Raw genomic sequence first — 27113 nt, 5'->3', positions numbered from 1 at the left:
GGCGGGTCTGAGGCCGGGGGCGGAGCCGGCGGGCTGGGAGCTGCGGCGCGAGCGCAGGCAGGGTACCGGGTCGCTCGCGCGCGAGTCGCGGAGGCGCCGCCGCTGCAGTCGCCGCATCTCCGAGGTAAGGGGCCGCGGGGCTCCGTCCCGGGGCGCGGCGCGCAGGCCTCCCTGCTCCTCCTGCCACCTGCGCCCGCAGGCCGGGGCGCGCTACCCATTCCCGGCGCCCGCCCGCGCCCCTTCCCCGAGGCCCAGTGCGTCCGTGCGCCCCGCGCCCCGGAGCTGCCGGCTATCCGCGCGGCGCTCGGGCCCCCGTGGTTGCGTCCGGGCGCGGGTTTGGGGACGCGGGGGCGCGGGCTGGAGCGACCGGAGATGAAAAGGACAGGTTTATAATTGGGCCCTAAATGAGGCGCTTTGGCCTTTCTTCGCGTCGGTGCGTAACGCGACAGTGGAAGCCCCTTGCAGCCCCTTCCCTCTCCGTGTCCTGCTACATAAACACCGTTCACACGCCCAGGCCTGGGGTGGCGGCTGCCAGCGAGACGGCGGGACATTAGGGCTTAGAGGGTTTGAGATGAAGCCACTGTCATACAGCACGAATTTTAGGAGACCCAGGGCCACAGAAAGGGCCGTTTGTGTCCACGGGCCGAGAATGTACGTGATCCTCTGGCGAGAACTCGGCCGCCCCTCTCGGTCCGGCATTAACGTCGCCATATCGGTGCAGGTGAGAGGGTCAGGCCTACACTTTGCAAATCCAGAAGCATCCCCGGAGGGGTGTTCTGTTTTCTTATCGCATGTGGGCACATAACCCGGCAATCAAGATAAAGAGGTTGGCTGCCAGTGTATTTTTTCCACACGCCCCTGGGGACCAGTGCCCCGCCCTTGAAGGAGGATCCAGAGAAGCCCTTTATTCTGCGGTTTCAGTTATGTAAATGAAGCCTTGAAATGCGGTGGGAAGAAAACCTTCTCTGTGACTGCTGTGTTGATAGGCGTTTTGTGCTCTCTGATGATGGGACACTTTTTAGGCTAAGCTGGCTATGCTGTCATCCGTCTGTGTATTTACTGGCTAATTCATCTGACGTTTATAAACGATAAAAGACCTAGCTCCCATGGCCCCCACCACCACCTCCCAGGACTCCCTGTGGCCAGTCTCTCAGGGAGGGTGTGCTGGGGGTGGCCTCCCCAGGGCCTGGGCCAGCCCCTGCCGCCTAGGAGGTGATCAGTAAACCCTGACCCGAGCTCCAAGTGCACTAGGACCACATCCGGGATGGAGCGATGGGGCTGGGGAGGGAGAGCGTGGAGCGGGCAGGAAAGGGGGGAGGGGCGGGGCCTTGGGACAGGCGCCTTGCGAGTGCCTTAAACTGGACTCCATGATGCCTCCTCTGGCACCAGCCCCTGTTCCCACCACATGGTTGGAATCCCAGGGCTCAGTGATGAGCGATGGGGGAAGGGGTGCTGGTGAATTTCCTGGGGGCATCTGCAAAATGTGTGCCACGCAAGGGCTCGTGTGTTTTCCCGGGGAAGGGCCTCCACGACTTCCGGAAGGATCTGTGGCTCAGAAAGGTGCCCTAATGTATGTACTACCTTAAAAAATTCTTCTCCATCTTTTTGGAATGACGAAGTGGTGGAGATTAGAGGAAGCTGTGTCGGCCGAATTCTTATCTCCTCGGCGTTGTTTGGCTGAGATCTTCGTGAACCCTTTGAAGCTGCAATAAATAAGCTGTCTTAAGGATATACAAGGTTATAGATGCTCATTGTGGGAAATGTGCAAATCACCCGAGAATTTCGTAAAGAAAATTAAAATCACTCATCACTGGTTGAGGATTAAGAGAAAACCTTTGAGCAGCCAAACTGTCCTCCGGGGCCACGTCCTCGTGGCTTCCCTCCCTGGTGGGCAGTGGAGCCGCTCCCTGCAGAAGAGGCTGAGAATTAGAAGCTTCCTCAGGGAGAGGCCTGCTGGCTTAGCGCCAGGGCTATTTATAGCTGGTGATGTTGCTGTGAGGCCAGAGGAGCACGTATGGGAGACGCCATCTGGGGCTACTGGGGCCATGAGGCACAGCCCCCACTGCACCTTGAAGTATCAGGGCCTCCCTGGGTCAGGAGGTCCGTGTTCTGGGCCCAGCCTGGCACCATCTGGAAACCACTCCAGACCGAGGGTGCTGGGCACCGTGCAGAGGCCACCTGAGCCCAAAACCCTGGACCAGACAGATGCTGGGATTAGGCAGGAGAATTGACACGCGCCCAACCCTACTGCTTCAGCAGCAGGTGTTTCCTGGGCAGGAAGGTGGGGAGCTGCCTGGGGGGGGCCCAGCGGCATCTGGGGCTCAGACGTGGTCTCCAGCGCCCCGTGTGGGCTCGCTGCACTCTTCAGCCCCTCCTGGGGAGACCAGCCTCCTCTCTGGGTGGGGAGGTAACCACGGTGTCACAACCCATGGAGTCCCCAAAGCCGGCACCCCCAGAGCCCACAGCGACCCACCGCGAGCCCCAGCTCAGCAGAGCCTCTTCGGAGGGGGAGCGTCCTCAGCCGCATCCGCATGGCAGCTCCTGGAAGCGGCTTTGATTGGCCCTGCTGGGGTGACAGGGGAGGGTGCGGCTTCTGTGATCTGCAGCCCCCGAGAAGGGCACGTGGGGAGGGGCAGCTCCCCACAGGGACGGGCGCGCTGTCTCCAAGTCTCGCTTGCTGGCAGGGAAGCAAGGCTGTTTTGAGCTTGCAGGTTTCCCCTTTAACTGTGCGGGGCGCGCAGTGACATGCAGGGAGCTCAGTTGTAATGCAATGCCTACATGTCCAAATGTAGGACCTTCTTTGGCGAAGAAACGTAGAAGGTCTTTCGCGGGGTGTGAGGAAATGGTGGTGTTCTGACTTCGGGACCAAGCCCAAGTGTGTCCTGCGACCCCCCATTAGCAGGGGAGCGTGAGCTCACCCTCCGAAGAGCACGTTCGTGCCCACTTTTCCTCTTCTTAATCAGGTTTGTGAAAAGGAAGGACTGGTCCTTACCTTTTCTCAAGCCTAAAAGTTAAGAACACCTGGACCCCTTTCCTGCCCATCGCCTTGTGTCCCACGGCACAGTGTCCCCCTGTGTCCCCAGCATGTCCCGTGTCCCGTTGTCCCAGCACCGTCTCCCCTCGTTGGGCCACATTCCCAAGGTCTCATCCTGTAACCCTGTTGCACCCATTTGTTCAACAGGCATCAGGTGCCAGGTGAGCCCGGCCAGGTCAGCCCCGGGAAGCTCTCGCTCCAGCGGGAATGTCACAAAAGCCAGCATCCTCCGGGGGCCTCGTTCAGGCCTCACACTCCCACTGCCTCTGGGTGCGGGGGGCCGTGGGCCTCGGAGCCTGGGAAGGCGGTTGCCGCAGCTCATCTGGGCCTCGTCTCCCCCGCCCTGGCCCTGCTGGCTGCTCGGCCCCCAGGCCTCCGGAGGTCCCGAGGCCGCGCCTTCTTCCTCCTGCCAGGGGTTGTGGCTGACCCCCGCCCGTTCCTGGGGAGGGGCTCTGCTTTTGCTGTGGTTTTCCTACCTGACCCTGTTCCCCTCGCCTCCGGTTTAGTGTTTAGCCTTCCTACCTCAGAGCACGTGCTCTGCCATGCTGGCGTGTTTCGGGCAGTACCGCGTGGAGCCGGCGCACGCTCCGCTCCGTGAACCCGTCACCGTCCGCTGATCCCTCGTGTGGGCCACGGGCCTTGGGGTTATTTCCATCCTCTGGCGTGGCTGCCTGGAGCCCCCCTGCGTGTTCCTCGGAGAACACGCGCGAATGTTTCTGCTGGGCCCTCGGCGCCCCGTCTTAGCCGATGGGACCGGCGGCTCCCCGGAGTTGAAGCCCCTTGGCGGCCGCACTCCACAGCCGCCGGCAGCGGGCAGGGCGCAGCGGCCTCCTGGCGGGTGGCCGTCTGGAGGGTGCGTGCCAGCGCCTGCGTTTCAGGCCAAGGCAACGAAGCCGGGCGTCCCCGCCGGTGCCTGGGTGTCTGGATGTGCCGGGCCTGCTCGAGTCCCTCGCCCGTTTCTCTAGAGCTGCCTTTTTCTGGTGGATCTGCAGGGCTCCTTCTAGATTCTGGAGACGGCAATGTAAGAGACACCTTCTCTGCCCACAGCTGCCTTTTCACTCCTTAGTGCTGTATCTTCCGATGAATGGAAGTTCTGAGTTTTAATCTGGTACCATTTAAGAGTCTTTTCCTTTAGGGGTAGTGGGTTTTGTGTCCTGTGTAGAGAGTCTTTCCCACCCAGGACATCAGATACTCTCAAGCATCCCCTTCCTGAGGCTTCATGATTTTGCCATTCCTGCTTCAATCTGTACCTGAATTAATTTCCATTTTTCTCCGTGTGTCTGTTCAGTCAGCCCGTCTTCTTTTGTTGAAAAAGTTTTCTTCCCCGCTTTTCCTGCAGGACCACCTTTGTTGTCCACACTGTCTCTGCACCTGTGCGGGTGGACTGGAGGCTCTCTTCTGCCCGGTGGTTTATTTTCTGTCCTTGTACCAGGACCACACGCCACACTGGCTTCCTTTCCAGAACTTTCCATCGAGTCTCGAAACCGCTGGGCAAATCCTCCCCCTGTTCTCCCTTCAAGATCGCTGGTTAATTCGTGGTTCTTCGCCTTTTCGTGTGTATTTTACATTCAGCTTGTCTCGCTACCCAGACATGAACAGTGTTAGAATTTTTATTTGGATTAAATTAAAACTGTGCATGAATTTAGGGGTAATGGACATCTTTGTATTTCAGACTTAATCCATGTTCATAATACCACTGTTCTTTGAATAACGCTTCATGGTCTCTGTGTCAACGGTCTTGCACATCTTTTGTTAAATTTATTCCTAGGTAATTCATACTTCCTCACTTTTTTTTAAATGTATATTTCTAAATACCTTTTATCGTCTGGTTTTGCTGCTACATTTTTGCATGTTGACCACGTATCCAGAACCCTTGCTAAACTCGCGTTGATTCTAATAGTTTTCCTGGGATCCCTTTGGGTTTCGTATGTACGCAGTCATAGCCATGCAAATAATGCCAGTTTTGTTTCTTCCTTCCTATGTTTATATCATATTTATTTCCTTTCCTTATCTTAGCACACTGACGCAGTGAGTAGAAGTGGTGATAGCAGGCACGCGTCTCTCTCTTACTCCAGTTTGAAAAGAAAACTTTTCAATATTCAAAGTGTGATGACTGTAGCTTTCCGTAGGTGCCCATTATCAAATTAAGGCATTTATTTCCTTTTCTAACTTGCTAAGAATTTTTACGGTGAGTAAATGCTGAAATCCATCAAATGCTTTGGCTGCATTTATTAAGCGGATAATATGATTTTCGCTTTGTGTTGTGTTATGTGATGAATTCTATTAAGTTACTGTTAAACGAACCTTGCACTCCTGGCGTAAACCAAACCTGATTATAAGGTATTGATCCTTTTTATCTATTACTGGATTCCGTTTGTTGATATGTTGTTCAGGGTTTTTGTATCTGTGTTTGTAAGTGAGATTGGCATAGATTTTTCTTTTCTTGTAACGCCCTTGTCAGGTTTTGGTACCAGGATTATTTTAGCCAGAAGGAGTCGGGGTGGCGTGTTTCATCTTTACTCTTCTCTGGAAGAATTTTGTAAGACTGACACTATTTCTTCTTTCAATGTAAGGAAGAATCTGCTGGTGAAGTCATCCAGGCCTGGGGTTTTCTTTGTGAGAAGGGTTTTAAATAAGAATTCAAACCCTCAATAGTTATAAGGATTAGTAATAAATACAAGAGCAATGATAAGAACGTATTTCTTCTTGTTACTGTTTGGTAAGATGGCTTTTGTTTTCTTTTTAGGAATTTGTTTCATTTAAATTATCAAACATGTTGGTCTAAAATTGTTTATAATATTCTCTTATTATATTTTAATCCCTTAATATCTGTAGAGCTTGTAGGGATGTCCTCATTTTCCATTCTGATATTGGATACTTTTGACTTTCCCTTTTTTTTACTTGATTAACGTCCCCAGTATTTATCAATTTTATCAGTGTTTGCAAGGCATTAACTTTCGATGTCGTTGGTCCTCTGTATTATAGATTCGTTTTCTAATTTCTTAATTTTTACTCTTATCTTCATTGTTTCTAACGCCTTTGTCCTTGATTTGCTGAGGTTTTTTCCTAACTTCTTAGATGTCAGCTTACCTCACATGTGATGGTGTACCCACATACGATTTTCCTGTGTGTGTACACCGTGCACACGCACATAGGTGTGTACATGTGCGCACACACACATTTCCGCCACGTCTGGCTGTTTTCTTTTGGGTATTTCTGATCCACGAGTTCTTTAATCTGCTCTGCTGTGAAACCCATCCACTGAGTTCTGAATTTTAGTTACTGTGCTTTCTAGGGCTAGAATTTCTAAGGTGTTCTTTTTTCAGATCTGCCTCCTGCATCCTTACAGCTCCCGTTCTTTGCGGGAATTCCTCATCTTGTCCTTTTCTTCTTTGCACACGGCGCGCACTGCCCACTTCTTCTTTGCACACGGTGCACGTAGTTACTTTGAGCTCAATGTCTGATCGAGCTCCAGTAACTGGAACCTCTCGTCGTTTCTGCTTCCTGTTGTTTCTGCAAGTTCTTGGCACTTGTTCCCCCTCTTGGGCCTGGTGTTTTTTTTTATCATGTGTGTATTGTGTTTTTCCGTCTCCAGTGGCCGTCTCCTCCTCAGGAGTGCTTGTGTGTGTCCTGCCGGTGTTTGGGGCACCAGCGATCCAGATCCCCGCATCCACGCTGGGGCTTGAGAGGAGCCGGCCTGACCGCCCCTGACTCCCGGGCGCCCGTCCGCCCACCCCCAGGGCAGGGCTGGTCTGTTCAGGGTACCCTGCCCTCCTGGGTGGGGGGCCTGGGGCTTTTCAGTCCCCGTGGTTGGTGGGAAGCCTCCCGGTGGGTGCGGGGAGTGAGGGCTGGGCTGCAGACCACTTCGGAGACCCTCGGGCTGCCTCTGGCTTTGCGCCTCACACCTGTGCCGGCTGCTGTCCTCTTCGGCTGCTTGGGGGTAGGAGAGGCTTCGCGGCCCGCAGGCGACGCTGTCCCCCACCTGCCAGCCGTCAGACCCAGGCAGCGGCCCTTCCCCGCAGGCCCCTCTGCTCTTCCTGGCCCTGCGGTTGGCTTCCCCGGGCCCCGGCCTGCCCTCCACGCTGTGGGCTCCTGAGAGGCCTGGCGCCAGGACCTGCCGTGCGGGCACGTGGTGACCGCAGGGCGCCTGCCGTCGGGGAGAGGCCAGGCCATCCGCGGGCAGCTCCACGTTCCTGGAGCTAACAGACTTCCTGTTGAGGGTCTCACGTGCGCGCCAGCTCGAGGCCAGACCCTGTCTAAGGGGAGGGCCCTCTGCCCGCTCTCGCCTCTGGGTTCTGTGCCGCCGCCCAGGCTTCGCACCTCTGGGCCTTTGCAGGCGTTTTTCTCCGGGGCAGGGACCCCCTTCTGGTGTCCCTGCTGTGTGCGGGTCCTGGGGCTGCTGTGACAAAGGACCACAGACTTTTCAATGAAAACTACAGAAATGTGTCCTCTTCCAGTTCTGAGTCCAGACTCCCAGTCCGAGATTGAGGTGTCGCGGGGCCGCGCTCCCTCCAGAGGCACCAGGGAGGGTCCCTCCTGCCTCTTCCAGCTCCCGGGGCTCCGGGCATCCCTGGGCTTGTGGCGACGTCCCTCCCGTCTTGGCCTCCGTCTTCACGTGGCTTCTCTGTGTCTGTGTGTCTCCTCTTCCTTCCCTTGTAAGGACACCTGTCAATGGACTTAGGGCCACCCTGGTCCAGAGTGGACCCATCTCGAGATCCTTAGTTTGATGGTGTCTGCAGAGACCCTTCTTCCAAACAAGGTTCCTCCACCTTGCGAGGACGTGGACACACCTGGCTCGGGGCCACCATTCACCCACTACACGTGCCCTGCACAGGGCCCGCCTGACCCCAGGTTGGCTGCAGATGCCGTGTTCTTGGATTTTGTGAGAAACATTCTGACCAACAGTAGAGACCGGCCCTGGGACCGGGGGACTGGGGGGCCCATGATATGGTTCCTGGGAGGCCAAGGGTCCCAACGGAGTGAGTCCCCCGAGAAGCCCCAGCTTCGTGGTGACCCAGAGAAGTTCCTGCTGTCCGCATCGGTTCTTCTGAGGGGCTGGGGTGGCAAACCTGTCCTGGCCCCTTACTCCCCCCACCCCCGTCCCCTCCCCCGCCAGCCCGACCAGCAGGAGCCCCCAGGCCCGAGGGTGCGGCTCCCACGGTGATCTCACTGCAGGACGGTGCGGGACACAGGATGGCCACGGCCCCCAGGAAGGCACCCGCTCAGCTACCCACCTTCTCCCCTCTCGTCCCAGAGAAACCGCGTTTGACTTGGGCGCAGGGGACAGTGTGGCTGTGACTGTGGTTCCCAGGCTGCCCCGAGGGATGGCCTAGCCTCAGTGCAGGAGGTCCCAACCCCGCGGGCCTTTCCGGGCCTACGGCCTGAAGCGTGTGACCCGGGACCTGAGTGGCATCCTGCTTGGACGGTGTGGCCGCTCGTCCCGTCCTGTCGGGGCCCCTGCAGGGACCGTGAAAGGCAGCGCCGAGGCGGCAGGGCTGCATCCACGCCTGAGACTCCTGGGCCGTCTGCTCTGCGGGGCAGGCACTCAGAGACCGCTCTGTGCCCGCCTGGGAGGCTCCCGCTCCCTGGGACGAGTGGTCGTTCGCATCGAGCGCTGGGCAGCCGAGGAGCGGTGGCCGTATTATGATTGAAATGTGAGCAGTTGCCAAAGGGCCGTGTTGTGTTCGAAGGGGCTCTGGGATAAAGAGGCAGAGCTGCGGGCCGGCGGCCCAGGGGTGTGCGGGCCCGACGCCTCTGTTCCCGCTCGCGCTCTTCACTCGGAGGCTGTGCCTCTTCCAGGGGCTGCACCGAGGGCGAAGCTGGACCCCGACCTGGGGGCCTGAGCCCTGGTGGACGGAGGGGAGGAGGGGGAGGCGACGGCATCCATCCCCCCCGGCTTCTGGCCGCTTGGTCTTTTGCATCTTCTGTCCTAACCCTCACCCGCCCACCTCATCTTGGTTGCGCGGGTACAGCGCGCCCACCCGGCAGGGGTCAAGGAGGTTCTCCCCGGGACCGGCTGACCAGGCGCCCTGGCCTCCTGTGCGGCCCCGGAGCAGCTGTGCCTGGGACTTACCCGGGGGCTGCTGCAGTTATGCCCTCGCCCCTTCCGTCCGCATCAGTCCTGGGACCGGGCCTGGTGGGCTGAGCCGTCCGAAGGGGCTGGGCTGCCCTGGGAGGCGCCTGCTTCCCCTGCACTCTCTCCTCCTCTCCTTCCCGCACTTGGCGCAGAGCCTCTGGGCTGCCTCCGCGCGTCCGGCGGCATCAGGCGAGCGGCGTTCTGTGGCCAGGCCCCTGCACAGCCGAGGTCAGGTGCGCTCAGCAGACTGTCAGCCCGGTCAGCGTCAGGCGCTCCGTCGAGGTCCAAGGAGGGCTAGTTTGTCAGATGCTCGGGAACCTGGCATTTCCAGGGCCCGTGTGGTTCTTGCGCGGAAGCAGGGTCTCAGCTGGACCCCAGGCCTCGGTATCACATCAGCGGGCGCAGCCACGGCTCAGGGACTTGGGCTCTCGGCCCTGGTGGAGGGTGCCGCCCCTGGGCCCAGCTTGGTGTAGACATCTGGAGGGCGCTGGCATCACGCCGGCCCTGAGAGCGCAGGAGGGCGGCACGTGGGGCGGGCCGACGGGGCCGAGGGCCAGGGACGCCTGAGGAGCTCGAGAGCCCAGGGCTCCCACCGCGGCTCGCGGCTCCAGAAGATTCCTTGCGGCGTCCGCTGTCCTGGGAGCCGTTTCCCACCTGCGGGCCGGTCTCCTGGTCCTGAGCAGCCTCTAGGACGAGGTCGGTGACAAGAACCCCAGTCGAGCTCTAGCGCATCATCAGCGACACCCCCAGGGCGCCCCGGCAGCCACAGCGCGCTGAGGCCTCTGGACCCCCCGGCTCCCCGACCCTTCAAGTAGGGGGCTCGCCAGTGGGGCGGCTGTGTTGCGGGGAGGTCCCAGACTTGGGGTGCGATGCCCGGTGACCCGGCAGAGCCCGTGGTGGGGTCCGGGCGCCGTGGCCGGGCCGTGTCCCGCGTTTCCCCCGTGCCGCCGGCCCAGCTCGCTCGGCGTGAGGTGGAGCAGGGTTCTGAGTTCCGGGAGGTTTGGCGTCAAGGAGGCCGGCGGGACGGGGCCTGAGGCCTGAGCAGCGCCCCCTCAGGGCCTGGGAGGTGGGGAGTCCCCTGTGCGGGTCCCAGCTCCCCGACATGCGCGTCCTGTGGCCCACATCCTGCCCCCCAGAAGCACGCCACCCCCGAGCCCCCACCCCAGGCCGCCCTCCAGCGAGCCTTGGCCATCCTGGTGCACTCAACACCCGCCCAGGGCTTCGGGCCCAGAGGACCCAGGAGGTGGAAGGGGCCCCGGGGGCTGGAAGGCACCTGGATCCCAAGGGGCAAGATGCTTGAGGCCTGGTCCGATCGCAGGAAGTGTCTGCAGGTAGGGTGTAGATTATGGGCAGTATGAGGAGGGGCATTGGGAACGAGGGGCTGAGAGCTGGTTTGGGGGAGCAGGGGTTGGAGGTGCGTTCACACCTACGGAAGCAGGAACACACACTCCACCTCTAGTCTCAGTGCAGACCTGTGTTCTGCTCAAGGAAGGGGAACCAGGAGAGGCAGAGTTGCTGTTGCCTTTAAAACAACAGCGGGCCCAGCTTACATTTACACCTGGCCCAGCTCACATGCACACCCGGCTCAGCGCACATACACACCTGGCCCTGCCCACATGCACACCTGGCTCAGCTCACAGACACACCTGGCCCAGCTCACAGACACACCCGGCCCAGCTCCCAGACACACGTGGGCCAGCTCACAGGCACACCTGGCCCAGCTCACAGGCACACCTGGCCATCTCACAGGCACACCTGGCCCAGCTCACAGGCACACCTGGCCATCTCACAGGCACACCTGGCCCAGCTCACAGGCACACCTGGCCCAGCTCACAGACCCACCTGGCCCAGCTCACAGGCACACCCGGCCCAGCTCACAGACCCACCTGGCCATCTCACAGGCACACCCGGCCCAGCTCACAGGCACACCTGGCCCTGCTCACAGGCACACCTGGCCCTGCTCACAGGCACACCTGGCCCAGCTCACAGGCACACCCGGCCCAGCTCACAGACACACCTGGCCCAGCTCACAGGCACACCTGGCCATCTCACAGGCACACCCGGACTATCTCACAGGCACACCCGGCCCAGCTCACAGGCACACCTGGCCATCTCACAGGCACACCCGGACTATCTCAAAGGCACACCCGGCCCAGCTCACAGGCACACCTGGCCATCTCACAGGCACACCCGGACTATCTCACAGGCACACCCGGCCCAGCTCACAGGCACACCTGGCCATCTCACAGGCACACCCGGACTATCTCACAGGCACACCCGGCCCAGCTCACAGGCACACCTGGCCATCTCACAGGCACACCCGGACTATCTCACAGGCACACCCGGCCCAGCTCACAGGCACACCTGGCCATCTCACAGGCACACCCGGACTATCTCACAGGCACACCCGGCCCAGCTCAGGCACACCCGGCCCAGCTCACAGGCACACCTGGGCCATCTCACAGGCACACCTGGCCCAGCTCACAGGCACACCTGGCCCTGCTCACAGGCACACCTGGCCCAGCTCACAGGCACACCCGGCCCATCTCACATGCACATCTGGCCCAGCTCACAGGCACACCCGGCCCAGCTCACAGGCACACCCGGCGCAGCTCACAGGCACACCTGGCCCTGCTCACAGGCACACCTGGCCCAGCTCACAGGCACACCCGGCCCAGCTCACAGGCACACCTGGCCATCTCACAGGCACACCCGGACTATCTCACAGGCACACCTGGCCCTGCTCACAGGCACACCCGGCCCAGCTCACAGGCACACCTGGCCATCTCACAGGCACACCCGGACTATCTCACAGGCACACCCGGCCCAGCTCACAGGCACACCTGGCCATCTCACAGGCACACCTGGCCCAGCTCGCACACCTGGCCCAGCTCACAGACCTACCTGGCCATCTCACAGGCACACCCGGCCCAGCTCACAGGCACACCCGGCCCAACTCACAGACACACCTGGCCATCTCACAGGCACACCTGGCCCTGCTCACAGGCACACCTGGCCCAGCTCACAGGCACACCTGGCCCAGCACACAGGCACACCTGGCCCAGCACACAGGCACACCTGGCCATCTCACAGGCACACCCGGACTATCTCACAGGCACATCTGGCCCAGCTCACAGGCACACCCGGCCCATCTCACAGGCACACCCGGACTATCTCACAGGCACACCCGGCCCAGCTCAGGCACACCCGGCCCAGCTCACAGGCACACCCGGCCCATCTCACATGCACATCTGGCCCAGCTCACAGGCACACCCGGCCCAGCTCACAGGCACACCCAGCCCAGCTCACAGGCACACCTGGCCCTGCTCACAGGCACACCTGGCCCAGCTCACAGGCACACCCGGCCAAGCTCACAGACACACCTGGCCCAGCTCACATGCACACCTGGCCCTACTCACAGGCACACCCGGCCTAGCTCACAGGCACACCTGGCCCTGCTCACAGGCACACCTGGCCCAGCTCACAGGCACACCTGGCCATCTCACAGGCACACCTGGCCCAGCTCACAGGCACACCCGGCCCAGCTCACAGGCACACCTGGCCAGCTCACAGGCACACCTGGCCCAGCTCACAGGCACACCCGGCCCAGCTCACAGGCACACCCGGCCCTGCTCACAGGCACACCCGGCCCAGCTCACAGGCACACCCGGCTCAGCGCACATACACACCTGGCCCTGCCCACATGCACACTTGGCTCAGCTCACAGACACACCTGGCCATCTCACAGGCACACCTGGCCATCTCACAGGCACACCCGGCCCAGCTCACAGGCACACCTGGCCATCTCACAGGCACACCCGGACTATCTCACAGGCACACCCGGCCCAGCTCACAGGCACACCTGGCCATCTCACAGGCACACCCGGACTATCTCAAAGGCACACCCGGCCCAGCTCACAGGCACACCTGGCCATCTCACAGGCACACCCGGACTATCTCACAGGCACACCCGGCCCAGCTCACAGGCACACCTGGCCATCTCACAGGCACACCCGGACTATCTCACAGGCACACCCGGCCCAGCTCACAGGCACACCTGGCCATCTCACAGGCACACCCGGACTATCTCACAGGCACACCCGGCCCAGCTCACAGGCACACCTGGCCATCTCACAGGCACACCCGGACTATCTCACAGGCACACCCGGCCCAGCTCAGGCACACCCGGCCCAGCTCACAGGCACACCTGGGCCATCTCACAGGCACACCTGGCCCAGCTCACAGGCACACCTGGCCCTGCTCACAGGCACACCCGGCCCAGCTCACAGACCCACCTGGCCATCTCACAGGCACACCTGGCCCAGCTCACAGGCACACCCGGCCCAGCTCACAGACCCACCTGGCCATCTCACAGGCACACCCGGCCCAGCTCACAGGCACACCCGGCCCAGCTCACAGACACACCTGGCCCAGCTCACAGACACACCTGGCCCAGCTCACATGCACACCCGGCCCTGCTCACAGGCACACCCGGCCCATCTCACATGCACATCTGGCCCAGCTCACAGGCACACCCGGCCCATCTCACAGGCACACCCGGCCCAGCTCACAGGCACACCTGGCCCATCTCACATGCACACCTGGCCCAGCTCACAGGCACACCTGGCCCAGCTCACAGACACACCTGGCCCTGCTCACAGGCACACCTGGGCCATCTCACAGGCACACCCGGACTATCTCACAGGCACACCCGGCCCAGCTCAGGCACACCCGGCCCAGGTCACATGCACACCCGGCCCAGCTCACAGGCACACCTGGCCATCTCACAGGCACACCTGGCCCAGCTCACAGGCACACCTGGCCCTGTTGCAGGCACATTGCTAACATGGATTCCCAGCTCTCCTGGCTGGGGGCACTGTGTGCTGATGGCGCGGAAGCTGTGGCTGTGGCAGATAGGTGTGTCCTGGGTCACCTTTCCTATAGGCTTTTCTTCAGATAGTCGCGTCTTAAGGGCCTTGCCAGGGAGAATCATTCTGGAGACACAGGCCTCGTGGCGCCTTTTTGGGGCGCGGACAGCCTGTGAGGGGCTGGTGGGCCAGGGGATCACGTGGTGTCTGAAGACAGCTGGGCCCCCGTGGTGGGATGGTCCCTGGAGCCTGGTGGACACTCTGGGGCAGGCATCCCCAGGTCCGCCCGTCCTGCATCTCCTTCCACTCTGGTCTGTGAGCCCACCTTGCAGCTGCCCTGCTCTCTCCAAACCCTCATTTGAAAATGCAAATCGGTAATGCAGTCCATCCCCACACCCACCGTGAATCCCTCATCAGTTCCCAACTCCGGAGCCCGCGGGGTCAGCCATGCCTCAGCAGGGCCTGGCCAGGTGACACTCACACAGTTCCTCCACCTCACCTGCCCACCCACCTGTTCCTCCTACCCCTGGCCCGGGTCCCACCCCGGGGACCAGCTGCTGACAAGCGTCACGTGGAGGGAGCAGGGCCGGAGCCCTCGGGGCCTCCGGCTTGCCGCGTCCACAGCCAGCCACAGCGACGCCTGGTCACGAGGTGCAGGCCCACACGTGGGTACTGTTCGTCCTCGATGGCTCCAACATCGGCTGCTCCCCCCACCGTCCTGCTTCTCCCCACAACAGGAAGTCACCTTGGAGAGCTTCCCATCTGCGTGTAGGGTCTCACTCCTGTTGTTTTTGTTAAAGTACTTTTCAAGTTACTTTATTAAGCTACAAACGTGGAGCCCAGGATGGAGAGCTGGCTCCTGGAGCTCATCACCACATCCCCAGTCGTGTCCCCCTGCCCTGAGCCCCGGGGTCCTGGACCGTCCTCACCAGCCACTGAGCCTCTTGAGCTGCACTGCCCTTTCTGTTTGGGGAACTTGTAGGTCCTGAGTTCAGCAGGGCCCTGCTCGGGACCCCCACAATGCCAGGTTGCCCACTTCCCCCCGCTGACCACTAGCCATGACTCTGGGGCTGGGTGTTGGTGCTCAGCTCCCGGCTCCCCAGAGCTGCTGGAGGTGGAGGGGTCTTCTCAGCCCCGTGGGGACCCGGGCCCAGCTTTGGGCATTCACTGGGCTCCTGACGCCATCAGCCACCCCCCCACCATGAGCCCCCCTACCCTGGGCCCGGGCCGCAGCCCCCCGGCCCTCGGAGTCTCCGCAGACCCCTGCTCTCGCCTGGGGCTTCCCTCTCCTACTAGACGTCTGTTCGGCCCCCTGGGTGGGGGGCACCCTGGTCAGCAGGCCGGGCCCTGAGGTGGGCGCAGCAGTGTGACCGTTCTGGATCCCTTCCCCGAGGATGGTGTCACCCCACCGATGCCCGGGAATGTGTCACTCGGGGAGCCCCCAGGAGGCTGGCTCATGCCTCCCTGTGCTGGAGGCTTTGACTGTCGGGGACTTGGCGGCCAGGGCGCCGGGGCTGGAGGGGCCTCGCCGTGTCCTGCAGCAGATGGACGCTTTGTCCCTGGCAGGCCACAGCCCCTGTCCGCGGGCAGCGGGGGCCTTGGGCAGCCGCCCGCCAAAGCAGGTGACCTCTCGCTGCTTCCTCCCAGTAGCATGGCTGACAGCAGGCCCAAGCCCCCCAAGCCCGCCAACAAGACGCCCCCCAAGTCCCCAGGGGACCCCGCGAAGGACAAGGCAGCCAAGAGGCTGTCACTGGAGTCGGAGGGTGCCAGTGAGGGGGCAGCCGCCGCGGGCCCGGAGCTCAGCGCCCTGGAGGAGGCCTTCCGGAGGTTTGCGGTGCACGGGGACACCAGGGCCACCGGGAAGGAGATGCATGGCAAGAACTGGTCCAAGCTGTGCAGGGACTGCCAGGTGATCGACGGCAGGAACGTGACCATCACCGACGTGGACATCGTCTTCAGCAAGATCAAGTACGTGTGCGCCTGGGACCAGGGGGGTGGGAGCGGGGCCCCGCGTTCTCTCGGGCGGCCAGGAGGCGACGCTTCAGGACGCCGTCCCCGCCCGGAAGAAGATGCCCGGGAGTTTGAACCAGAACACGCCCCAGTGGGGCCGGGAGCCCAGGTCAGGGACGCTGCCGCAGCCTCAGGGGTCTCAGGTGGCAGGGCCCGGCCCGTGGGGGGCTGCTGGGGGCAGGGCACGGGCCGGGAGGTGGGCGTCTGTGGCGCCGCTCCCCTCAGCTCTGGGGGCGTTCGCGTGTGAAGAGCGGGGGTGACGAACGGTGCGCACCGTGTGCTTGTCCGTGTGTGTCTGCACGCGCGTGCACACGGGCTCGGGCGTGTGGCCCGGGCATCGACTCGCCCCCTCCCCCTTCTCCCGCCCTTCACACCCTGTGACCGCACCTTGAGAGCAGCAACAGCGCCCCGAGGCACCGCAGACTCGCACACACGTGCACGTGCATGCACACACAGGTAGAACTCAGGGCTCCACTCTGCTGGTCGCGGCTCACCCGGAGGACAGACGCCCTGGACAGGCCCTGGAGACCCCGTGCGTGGAGGCACACGGGCCCTCCTGCGCCCCGGGAGAGGGAGCCCCGTCTGGTCCCGGTCCCGCTCTGGAGGGCAGGACGCTGCTCAGACACTCAGGGAGGAGGCTTGGCCCCTGGCGCCCAGGCACTACGGGGGCCCCACCTCAGGGCCCGGCTGCTCTGGGCCCCAGGGTCTCTGCCTCGGCTCGCTGGGCGCGGGCCGGCGCGGGAAGTGGGCGGCTGCGGCCCCGGCCCGGCCAGGGGTCGTGGTCAAGACAGAGTGAAGACCAGCCTGTGGCTACTCCCCCTCTGCCCTCCTGGACCTGAACTCCCTGTGGGGTCCCTGTGACCTGTGTCCCACTTGGGAGAGCCTGTTCTGGGGGAGGGTCCCCCGGACCTCCCAGCTGTGCAGCGGGGGACCTTTCCCTTGGGAACGGAGAGGGAGACAGTGCTCCCTGGAGGGGCCTGGGGGGGTGGTGCCCTGAGTCGGGTCGTGGGGGTCCTGCAGGACAGGCTGGGAGCCACCGCTGGGGGACCGGGTCTGAGGAGCGTGGGGCGCGCGGGTCGTGGGACCGCGGCCGCTGCAGGTGGCAGCCGCGGCAGAAGCGCCTCAGCTCCGGGAGCCGGGAGCCGGGAGCCGTGGGCGCGGAAGCGCACGGGTCGCCGACGGCGACGGCTGTTTCTGTTTGGGGCGGTTGCCATGGCGCCGCAGCCCTGCCGCCAGCGCGGTATCTGCAGCCTCTGTTTAGGCCCGTCGTCATGGGAGCGCTTGTTTGTTTGCGTGTTACTATGTGTTAAGTTTTAAACAGGCTTCTCGCAGCTCTTCCCCAGGCCTTGATTGAAGACTGCTGTCTCCGGGACCAGGGCTGCCCCCGGCCCCGCCCCCCGGCCCCAGGGCGGGAGGAATTAACTCAGGACCCCGTTCCCATAAGTCCCGCCGGGGGTCTGTGGGCCGCAGGGTCCCCTGCGTGTGTGCCCAGGCGGGAAGGCCAGAGGCGGAGGGGGGCTCTGCTGGCCTTCCTGGCCCCCACTCGCCGGCTTCCTGGCCAATGGTGGCGTTTCCCGTGACTCTGGAGCCCTGTCTGGGCTGCAGGTTAGGAGCACGCACGCCGGGGCGGGGACGCGGCCCATTCTTGCCGCACGGGCTGCGGAGGGAACCTTCTGAAGCGCAGAGCTCGGCGCATCGGTGCAGAGACCCAGGCCGGGCGGGATGCCTCGGGAGCGGCGGGCAGAGCCGGGTGCGCTGTGCGGTCCCGGGCACGCCAGCGGGGCCCAGCGCCCGCTCAGGGCCTGACGCCCGCCCCTGCCCTGCCCCTCCCCGCAGCCTGGTGGGTGAGGCTGCGGCATTCGGGGCCCTGGTCCCAGCACGTGCTTCCAGCTGTGGCGTTGGGGGTCTCACAGTGTCCTCCGTGGGGGCCTCTCCCGGCCGCCCGAAGCTGTGCAGGGCATCCAGCGGCTTCTGCCCTGGCCTCCTTGGGGCCTGCCTGGCGTGTCTACAGAGGGCCAAGGCTTGGGGGGCAGGAATCGGGCAATTCCGCCCATGCTGGCTCCTCAAACCGCTGATATCGGTGTTGGACGCCAGTGCACACAGGCCTTTTGATGACCTTCCCCAAACACCCAGAAGTGGTTTCAATGACCTCAAGTGCATCTGTCCCCAGAACCCATCCCTGAGCCTCCAGCCTGCGTTAGGCCCTCGCGAAGTCAGGAGGAACTTAGGACGCTCTTTCCTGCTTGGGGAGTAGCTGACTGTTGGGGTCACAGCTGCCCTTCAGGCGGCCGGCCTGGAGGCCTCCAGACATGGGTGTCAGCAGCCTCCTTCCAGGTTGCCAGCAGCGTGGTCCCTGGGGCCCAGGAGCAGGGGGCTGGCGTCTGCCCGCTCCCAAGGCCTGGTACCAGACGTGTGGGCAGCTGCCACATCACACTGCATCCTCACACGGCATCCAGGTCCTCCAGACAGCACTCCCGTGGCAACCCGCACAGCCCCGCTGGCCCAGGGTCTGATGGGAATATCCCGGAGGCTCCCTCCTCTGACCCTCGTTGGTGCCTGAGTCTCCCCCTCCAGATCCCACTTCCTGCTCTCTGGACAGGTCACCCAGGTCCCAGCTTCTGCTGCTCAGGGGAGCCTGGGAGTCAGCTTTCTCCAGCCCCCAAGTGGCATGTTATCTGTGGTCCAGAGGGGGCCCCTTGCTCCGTCCTAGGACATGTTAGCCAAAGTCCAGCTGCCTTCATGACGCTGGCCCTGGAGACACAGACCTCTGTCCTCGGAGGGCTGCGCTGCCCACCCTACCCCCCACCCCGCCCAGATCCCTGGCATCGAGTGCCCCTGGTGAACTTCGGGAGTGGCCGGGCTCAGCCCTCTGCCTGCCCTGTGTTGGGCCTGGAGGTCTGGGGACACAGGGCCTGGGAAGCACAAGCCATGGGGCCTCGTGTGTGACCAGTGACCCCATTACTGCTGGGCCAGCTTTCTAGCAGAACAACAGCCTTCTGAGCAGGGCACTGGTTGGCCCCAGCGCTGAGCCAGGAGGAGGGGGGGTCTGGTAGGGGGACCCCCTCCAGTTCTGTGCGCTCTGGAGAACAGGCTCCCTGTGTGTGGGGAGCCGTGTAAAGTGATCACGTGTCTCCAGGGAAGAGGCTGGCAGTGTCATTCGAGAACTCCCCAGGGACTGCTTCCAGCGGGGGCCACGGGGCCCCTTGGGGAAAGCTCCCTGCCAGCCCAGCCCGGGCTCTGAGACCCTGCCTGGCGGTCACGGTGGGGACACGCGGGGACACCCGGCCCCGCCAGGTGGAGCAGGCAGGTCAGCGCCCTGGGCCCGCACGCCCACTCCATGTGAATGCGGCCTCTGATGGAGGCCCCGTCGGCCACGCCCCCGCCCCCAGCCCGAGTGACTCACACTGGTGGTGCCTGGTGCCCCAGCGGCCGGTCACCAGGCTGGCAGTCAGGCCTGGCGTCCGTGAATAGAGACAGGAGCGCCTTGGACAACCCAGGACAAACAAGCAGGGCCCCGCGGCCGTCGCGGGTCAGCAACCAGCAGGGATGCCAGGCTCCCCGCCCCGACAAGGCCAGGACCACGCTGCCCGGGACAGCTGGGCCAAGGGATCCCCCCGGCCCAGCCCACGGACCTCAGAGCCGCCGTGGCGTCGCAGCCAGGCTTTGAGGGGTGGAACCCACCGCCGGACACGGGGGCTCTGATGAGGCCTGCGGTGCAGGTGCCCCTCCCGACAGCCGTCCAGGCCTCTCGGGCTCCGCTCACCACCCGCCACGTGGCCTCGCTGGTGCACGACTCGGTCGTCCTCCCCATGGCCCCTGCGGCTGTGTCCTCCCTCCGCTGTCTCCCGACCCTGGGCTGGCTGGTCAGCACGTCCCGTGTCCGCAGGCTCACGTGTCAAGTGCCTGTGAGTCCCGGCATGCACAGGGGACGTCCTGAGGCATGTTTATCGCTTACCGCTGGGCTGTTGGAGTCCTGGTGACTGAACGGAACCCACGAATAGGAGAGCAATACACACGCACAGGTTTACGTGCGAGTGAGACCCAGGAGGGGTCGCGGGGTTGTGCGTGGGCTGCCAGCCCACCTCTGGGGGATGCTGCCGCCTGCACCCTTCCACACCGTGGTGTCCTTTTATCTGGCTTACTTCCACTGTCCCAGTGGGTGTGCGGCAGGGCCACATCCCGGTTTAACCTGATTTCCCCGGTGCCCAGTGACGTGGAGCGTCCTTCACGGGCTGGTTTGCACTTGTAGATCTTTGACAAAGTGTCCGGTTCAAATATTTTGCCCAACTTTTGTTTTTTTTTTTGGAGTCCGCGGGCCTCTCACCGCCGCGGCCTCTCCCGTTGCGGAGCCCAGGCTCCGGACGCGCGGGCTCAGTGGCCATGGCTCACGGGCCCAGCCGCTCCGCGGCACGTGGGATCCTCCCGGACCGGGGCACGAACCCGCGTCCCCTGCATCGGCAGGCGGGCTCCCAGCCGCTGCGCCACCAGGGAAGCCCTTGCCCAACTTTTTACGTTGGGTTTTTTCTTGTTGTTGAGGTATGAGTTCTTTGTGTATTTCCGATACAAGTCCTTTATCAGATTTCTCCATCTGTGACTCTTGCCTTTTACTTCTCTTAACAGTACCTTTTGAAGAGCATGGTTTTAAAATTTCTGGTCAAGTCCAGTTCATTGTTTTTCTTTTATTGGCTGTCTCTGGGGGGTCGTTCCTGAGAAAATCTTTGCCTAAGCCAGGGTCACGAAGAGTTTCACTGGGATACTTATCCAGAAGTTGGATGGTTCGGGGTCTATGAGAAATGCAGGACTGTGGGCCAGTTGAGTTAACCTCGTAGACGGCGTGGGGCGCAGGCCAGGCCCTTTCCTCTGTGCAGAGCCTCCGGCCGCTGGAAGGACAGTTCCACCTGCACTCATTGGCTTATGCAACCTTGTCAAAAACCCTTACACGTGGCCTGTTTCTGACTGTCCTGTGGCCGCTCTGCGGCCGTCCCTGTGGCTTTGCGGCCGGTGCTGACGTGGGGGCAGCCCCCTCCCACTCTGCCCTCGCCTCTCCAGCCGGTCCCCTGGGTGCCGTCGGCTGCACTGTCTCGACCCCTTGGCTTCTGCAGGCAGCCTTTCTGTTGGTCCCCGGGCACCTCCCCCCACCTCCTCTTACTGTAGAACATTGACAGCCTCACCGGACGGATTAGCTGGGGAAGATCCAAAGTGGCAGAAGTGTTTTTCAGTTAAAATTCGTAGAGAGCAAGAGCCAGTCTAGAGCCATTTTGAAATTGTGAGAATGGACTTCCCTGGTGGCACAGTGGTTGGGAATCCGCCTGCTAACGCAGGGGACATGGGTTCGAGCCATGGTCCGGGAAGATCCCACATGCCGCGGAGCAGCTGAGCCCGTGCGCCACAACTACTGAGTCCACGCGCCTGGAGCCCGTGCTCCACAATGGGGGAGGCCATTGCAATGAGAAGCCCCCGCTCACCACCGCAACTAGAGAAAGCCCGCGTGAAGCAACGCAGCCAGACAGGGAGGGAGGGAGGGAGGGAGGGAGGGAGGGAGTAGAAAGAAATTGCGAGAATGACCTACCAGGTCCCGGGCAGCCGTGGGATGCCTCCGGGGGAGGAGCTGCTCCCGGGTCCCGGCTGTGCCCCAGGGAGGCGGCCCCCAGTCCTGTCCCCGAGTGGGGACCGTGCCCCCCACCCCCTGGCGACCCCGCGCAGGCCGGTGGCCGCAGCCAGGACTGCGGCTGCCTCTGTGCCATGGGATCTGACGTGCTTTTCACCCTGACTTTCCCTCTGACGGAGGCCACACGCTCGCCCGCTTTAGAACCAGACCAGGATGTGTTTTGATGTCAGTCGTTCATAAAGGATGTGCTTCCTTTCAACTTTGTTCCAAGACGATTTATATTTGCTGCCATTGCCGATGGCAACCGACTATTGGGTGCAACGCTGCAGACCAGGGCGGGGCAGGGGCACGTTCTGTGTTTTAATGGCAGACTCGCTCTGGGCTGTGGCAAAGAGGTGGGGTGAGGGGTCCCCCGATGTCAGCGGGGCCCTGGGTGGGGCGCGGGTCCCAGCCCAGTGACTGCTCAGCGCCTCCTCCCCGTGCCTGGGCCCGGTGGGCGCCCCCTGAGCCCCCCTCTCCCTGCAGGGGCAAGTCCTGCAGGACCATCTCATTCGAGCAGTTCAAGGAGGCACTGGAGGAGCTGGCCAAGAAGAGATTCAAAGACAAGAGCAGCGAGGAGGCCGTCCGAGAGGTGCACCGGCTCATCGAGGGCAAGGCCCCCATCATCTCGGGGGTGACGGTGAGTGTGGCGGGCGGGTCTCGGGAAGGAGGCAGAAGCGTGGTTCCCGGGCGCCGGCGGCCCCCGTCCGCGGTCTGGGCCCCTGGGCTGGACTCGCCCTGGCGGCTTCCCTAACCTCGTTCCCCGCTCTCTTGCAGAAAGCCATCTCCTCGCCCACCGTGTCGCGGCTCACGGACACCACCAAGTTCACGGGCTCCCACAAGGAGCGCTTCGACCCGTCGGGCAGGGGCAAGGGCAGGGCGGGCCGCGTGGACCTGGTGGACGAGTCGGGCTATGTGCCGGGCTACAAGCACGCCGGCACCTACGACCAGAAGGTGCAGGGGGGCAAGTAGCCGGCGGGGCCTTCTCCCGTCGTCCGGTCCCCCACCGCCTCACACTTCGTTACATTCCTGTGCTTTGCAGGCAGGACTCGGACCCGGGGCTGGGCGGCCGCGGAGGCTCCAGGCCTGCCTCCCTCCCACCCGGGCCCGCACTCCCCTCCACCCCAGCATTGGCCCCGACTCACCTTTCCTAACACACCTGCCTCGTGCCCGCCAGGAAGTGGGCAGATGGCCCTTTCCAAAGTGTCTCTCGGGGCCAGACCACACTGGCCACTGGTTTGCAGCAAAGGGGGCGTTTTAAAGGAGCTGGTGGGCAGACCCTGTCGAGGCAGTGTTGACCCGCAAGCGCCAAGGCACCAACCAGCAGCACCGATAAAGCAGAGGGAGCCCCAGACAGGGCACCGTGGGGCCCGGAGAGCACCACGGAGGTGTGGGAGGCGGGCATCACAGTGCACGCTTGCACACCCAGCACACAAACACACCCACGCATGCACGCACACACACCGCGCACGCACGCACGCACATGCGCTCAGACGCACAAACCGACCGCCAGGTCTGCGTTGAGGGCGGGCGCCGAGCTGAGGGCTGCCATGCAAAGGAAGAAGCCTCTGTCGACCAAAGTGACTCCAAGTGTGACGTCACAAGATTTTACAATGGAAACTAAGGGCAGTTCATTTCACTTCTCTGAGAAGAAATAGGAAACAGTGATGCGTGTTTATTCTCAGAACGGCTCAGGGAAGACTTAGAATATCCCGTCTCTGTGACTCCCTCCCAGCGGCCCCTGTGTCCCCGCCCCGACCCGGGAAGACCCCGGGGGCCCTGGGCTAGAGGCTGCGGGTAGTGCGACGGCTCTCTCCTTGTTCCTCTGGCCTCTCTGGAGCCTCCGTGAGCGGCCTGCCCTGTCCTCCCCGCTCAGGAGTGCAGAAACCGCAGGGCAGGACCAGGCCAGGGGAGGGCCCGAGGCCGGTAGCATCTGCGGGGTTTGGTTTCTCTGAGACGCCGGGGTGGGGGTGGGGCTCCTGCTGTCACAGTGGGCCTTTGGCGGTGTGTCCCTTTGCATGGACATGGCCACAGCCCGGCGTGTAACCCTCTGGACCCTGTGGTCCTGGTTTCGGTCCCGGGGAAAGCCCATGGCAGCCCCCAGGGATTGCTTCCCGGGAACCCAACCGCCCTGCCACTATCTGTCCTGTGTCCAGCGCAGCAGGCCGGTGAGGGGCACCCCTCCATGGACACACGGCCTGGCCCACGGCACAGGTGGCCGTGAGAAAGGCCAGCACTGCCACGGCAGGCACGTTGGTCACAGCTGGACCTGGGACACCTGCCCACCCACACAGAGGGGCTCAGGCCATTGCTCCCAGCCGACACGGCCCCTCGCACGGGGGGCTCCCCCGGGATGGCGGTGGCCTCTGCGGGCAGCTCCGTCTTGAGGCACCTCACCGCGCGATCACCCAGGAAGTGACGGAGCACAGGCATCCGGGGCTCACTGCGAAGATGTGAATCGCTGCCGTCTAGGAAGTTTCTAAAACTTGGGGATCCGAAGCTGCCCGGCCAGGCCCCCAATCCGCCACCAGGAAACAGGCCCGAGGGCTGAGGGAAGGCAGGCAGGAGGCCGGCCCCGCCCCGGGCTCCTCTCCTCCCTCCAGAGGCAAGAGTCACCTGGGGAATCGCGTCTGCACAGAACTCTGAACGTGCAGAGTGTTTGTGGGCACTAAGCTGATCACAGATGGCAAAGCCCGTGTTCCAGCGCCAGCCGGTTCCTCTCCGTGGACTCGGGACAGGACTCCTCCCCAGACCCATCCTCTGCCCAGCCGCCGCGGGTCTCCGCCTGCCTGACAGCCCAGCGCCCCCGCCCAGCCGTCCCGCGGCAGGACACTGGGGTCCAGCCCTCCCAGCCGGTCAGGGGCTGGCCTGCCCAGGAGCAGACGGGAGGCGGACTGAGCAGAAGCAGCCACGCCAGTGGCGTCCTGGGACGCTTCCTCACGCTGCCCCCCGCCCTGGGGCCGGGCTGCGGGGCCGACGCCACCCGCAGCAGGAAACCCATCTTCCCGATGGCTACGGCGGCACCTCCCCCTTGGGTTAAGGAAAGTCTAGCGCACACAGCTGCCCCCGCCCCGGCCCCGCGCTCGCGGGCTCCCGAGCTGCGGAGGCCGAGGCGTCTGGCTGGGTCTCAGGTGTCCCCAGCCCGCCTGAGGCCTCCTTCCCAAAGGGTAGCTCTGGAAACACATCTCCCCGCTCAGGGCAGGAGGAAGCGGTGGCCCCCTCCCCGTCGGCTCCGTCACGGCATCTGTGTGTAGCCCAAACACAGCACGGCGCTCGGGCTCCAAGCTCTGCACAGACACACGTGCCTCCCTCAGGCTCTGGGTGCCGTGGACAAACAGGCAGGTGTGCGCCTTCGCTGCATGTTCTATGCAACACCCATTCGCTTCTACTAACTGTGGTTAACTAGAAACTACGTGTCTCTCTGTGAACGAAGGAAACTGCACAGCAAGCCCAGCAGGAAGCAGGGGCCCATGGTCAGGGTGCACCACGCTGACAGCGCCGAGCGCCGGGACAGCAGAGCGAGCGTTGGAGGACATCGTGCCACAGTACTTATTTATTTCTATTTAATGCTGTAGGATGAGCACCTAGGCGGTGGTCAGTTCACCAGAATTGAAGTTCAAATTACGTACGTTTAAAATATAGGAAGAGATCTATATTTATACTGGAGTATTTTTACACCTCGAGTATCCTCAGTCTTAAGGTTTGAGGCCAATGAAAGTTACAGTCAGGAAGAGGCACGGGGAGCTCCAGCGGCACCGCCTTAGGCTCCAGCGCCTAAGCTGCGCTACGTCCACGCCCCAGTGGCCGAGAGCTCAGGGCAGGCCGAGGCGTCCCTCTGAAGCGCCCAGCGGACAGAGGCTCACACACCCGAAGCCTGGGCCTGCTCAGCCACCGGCTGCCGCGGATCAAGCCTCAACGGCACACGGCCCTGCCGCGCACCGCGCACCGCCCGTGGCTGCTTCTGCGGCTACGCCGGCGGCAGGGAGATCGGTCACAGACGCCACGGCCCACGAACCCTGCAACAGCCACTGCCTGGACCTTTAGGGGAGGCTGCTGCTGCTGTCCCCACCCCTGAGGACCCAGCAGGCTCCCTCCTCTGGGAATGTTCCCGCGCGAGCTGGCACACCCCGTCCCACAGTGCACGCAGGTGGGGACACCACTGTCACCTGTTCCGTCCACTCAGGTTGACAATTCAGCTGTACTGTGAAGTCACCACAAGGCTAGAATGTCCTTGGAACTCGGACCCTCAGTAGCTTCCCTCCGCTGACTGACTACTGAGCCCTCCGTGAAATCCCGTGGCTCGGGTGTGGCCTTTGTCCGTGGGAGTGGAGTGTGTGGCCGGTGGTGGCCCCGGGCACTCCTGGGAGGTGGTCGCCCTGCACTTTGAGATGCTTTAGTTAACTTTCTCTCTTCCCCAAACCAAGCCAAACAACAAAGGAGATGCACGTAACTCAAACTTGAAAGGGATCATATGCTACTAGTTTGTACTAAGTTTTTTTCAGGAAAGGGAAATAAATGTATATATAGATGCGATCTATTTTTGCACTGTTTTCTTACTGTTAGGGAGCGATGAGGGCATCACTTTGCAGTGTGATGGGACAAGCAGTGTGGACGTCACGGGTGCTCTGACTCAGAACCACACTCACCAGGAACTCTGGGGGCGTCTGTAGGGCCGAGGCGTGGTGTCACCTGTCAGTCGCGGGGCAAGGCCTGGCTTGCAAACCTGTGGTGAAACAGCCCCTGTCTGTCTGCAAACCTCCTCGTGTGTTCCCTGTTGTTAACACTGTGGCAGATTGGTAAAGTGACAAATAAAGGTGTTGAATCGTGGGTCTGTGGTCCTTAAATGCGCTGTGTGCACGGGCCGTCGCGTGGGCACTACGGTAACACGGACACACCCAGGGGAGGCTGCAGCTTACGGGAGCGCCAGCCGCCCTCCAGGTGCGAGGCCGGGAGTGGGATCTGGACACAAACCACATCAGCCCTGAAAATGGGGATGACGCCATCAAAAGTGACATAAAATAAGGACGTTTTTAGACCATGATGGGGAGACTCGTGCCAGCAGGTGAGAAAGGAAATTGTAAACGCAGAGAGTGATTAGAGACGGAGAGTGAGATGTGAGAGAGAAGTGGGCAAACGATAAATAACTACAGGTAAATAGGGACTATTTCATTTAAACAAAATATTTCATTAAGGCACCTGAAAAGCATGACATGCAAGCCAGAAGGGGTGCACAGGGAGTCACGTGCTCATGGCTCGTGTATGATGTCAGGAGTGCTGATCAAATAACACAAACGTGTGCTGTGATACCACACCAGGAACAGGGCACACAGCCTCCAAACTTGTAGAGGTGAAAATGTGAATGACAGAAAATTATCTAAAAACGGCAACACTAGACAGGAAAAGAAATCATCCAAGTAGAACAAATAGCACAAAATGAGATGGCAGATTTAAACTAAAATGTATCAATTACATTAGGTG

The 27113-nt window shown here is 62.2% G+C and overlaps 1 protein-coding gene across 2 annotated transcripts; it reads left to right on the top strand.

Moving 5' to 3' along the window:
- TPPP (tubulin polymerization promoting protein) lies at positions 1-26462 on the top strand. 2 transcript variants are annotated; one of them, XM_067730300.1, is made up of 4 exons: positions 1-124; positions 15629-15946; positions 22122-22275; positions 22413-26462. In XM_067730300.1, exons 2-4 carry the CDS (start codon positions 15630-15632, stop codon positions 22605-22607), a joined length of 666 nt encoding a protein of 221 aa, XP_067586401.1. In that variant the 5' UTR covers positions 1-124; position 15629; the 3' UTR covers positions 22608-26462. The 2 variants fall into 2 exon arrangements, with proteins under 2 accessions (XP_067586401.1, XP_067586402.1); XM_067730301.1 differs by having other exon boundaries at positions 4-124; positions 15626-15946.
- The last annotated feature ends 651 nt before the right edge of the window (positions 26463-27113 follow it).

Source organism: Pseudorca crassidens, chromosome 3 (genome assembly GCF_039906515.1).
Source record: "Pseudorca crassidens isolate mPseCra1 chromosome 3, mPseCra1.hap1, whole genome shotgun sequence".
Classification (NCBI taxonomy): Eukaryota; Metazoa; Chordata; class Mammalia; order Artiodactyla; family Delphinidae; genus Pseudorca; species Pseudorca crassidens.
The sequence above is the reverse complement of the archived record's forward strand: the minus strand, read 5'-3'. Positions and strand labels throughout refer to the sequence as shown.

Bases quoted from the DNA above. Each gene is read 5' to 3' on its own strand.
- TPPP (XM_067730300.1), top strand. From the start codon at position 15,630: ATGGCTGACAGCAGGCCCAAGCCCCCCAAGCCCGCCAACAAGACGCCC. The intron at 15,947-22,121 runs GTACGTGTGCGC...CTCTCCCTGCAG, and splicing joins ATCGTCTTCAGCAAGATCAA to GGGCAAGTCCTGCAGGACCA. The intron at 22,276-22,412 runs GTGAGTGTGGCG...GCTCTCTTGCAG, and splicing joins CCATCATCTCGGGGGTGACG to AAAGCCATCTCCTCGCCCAC.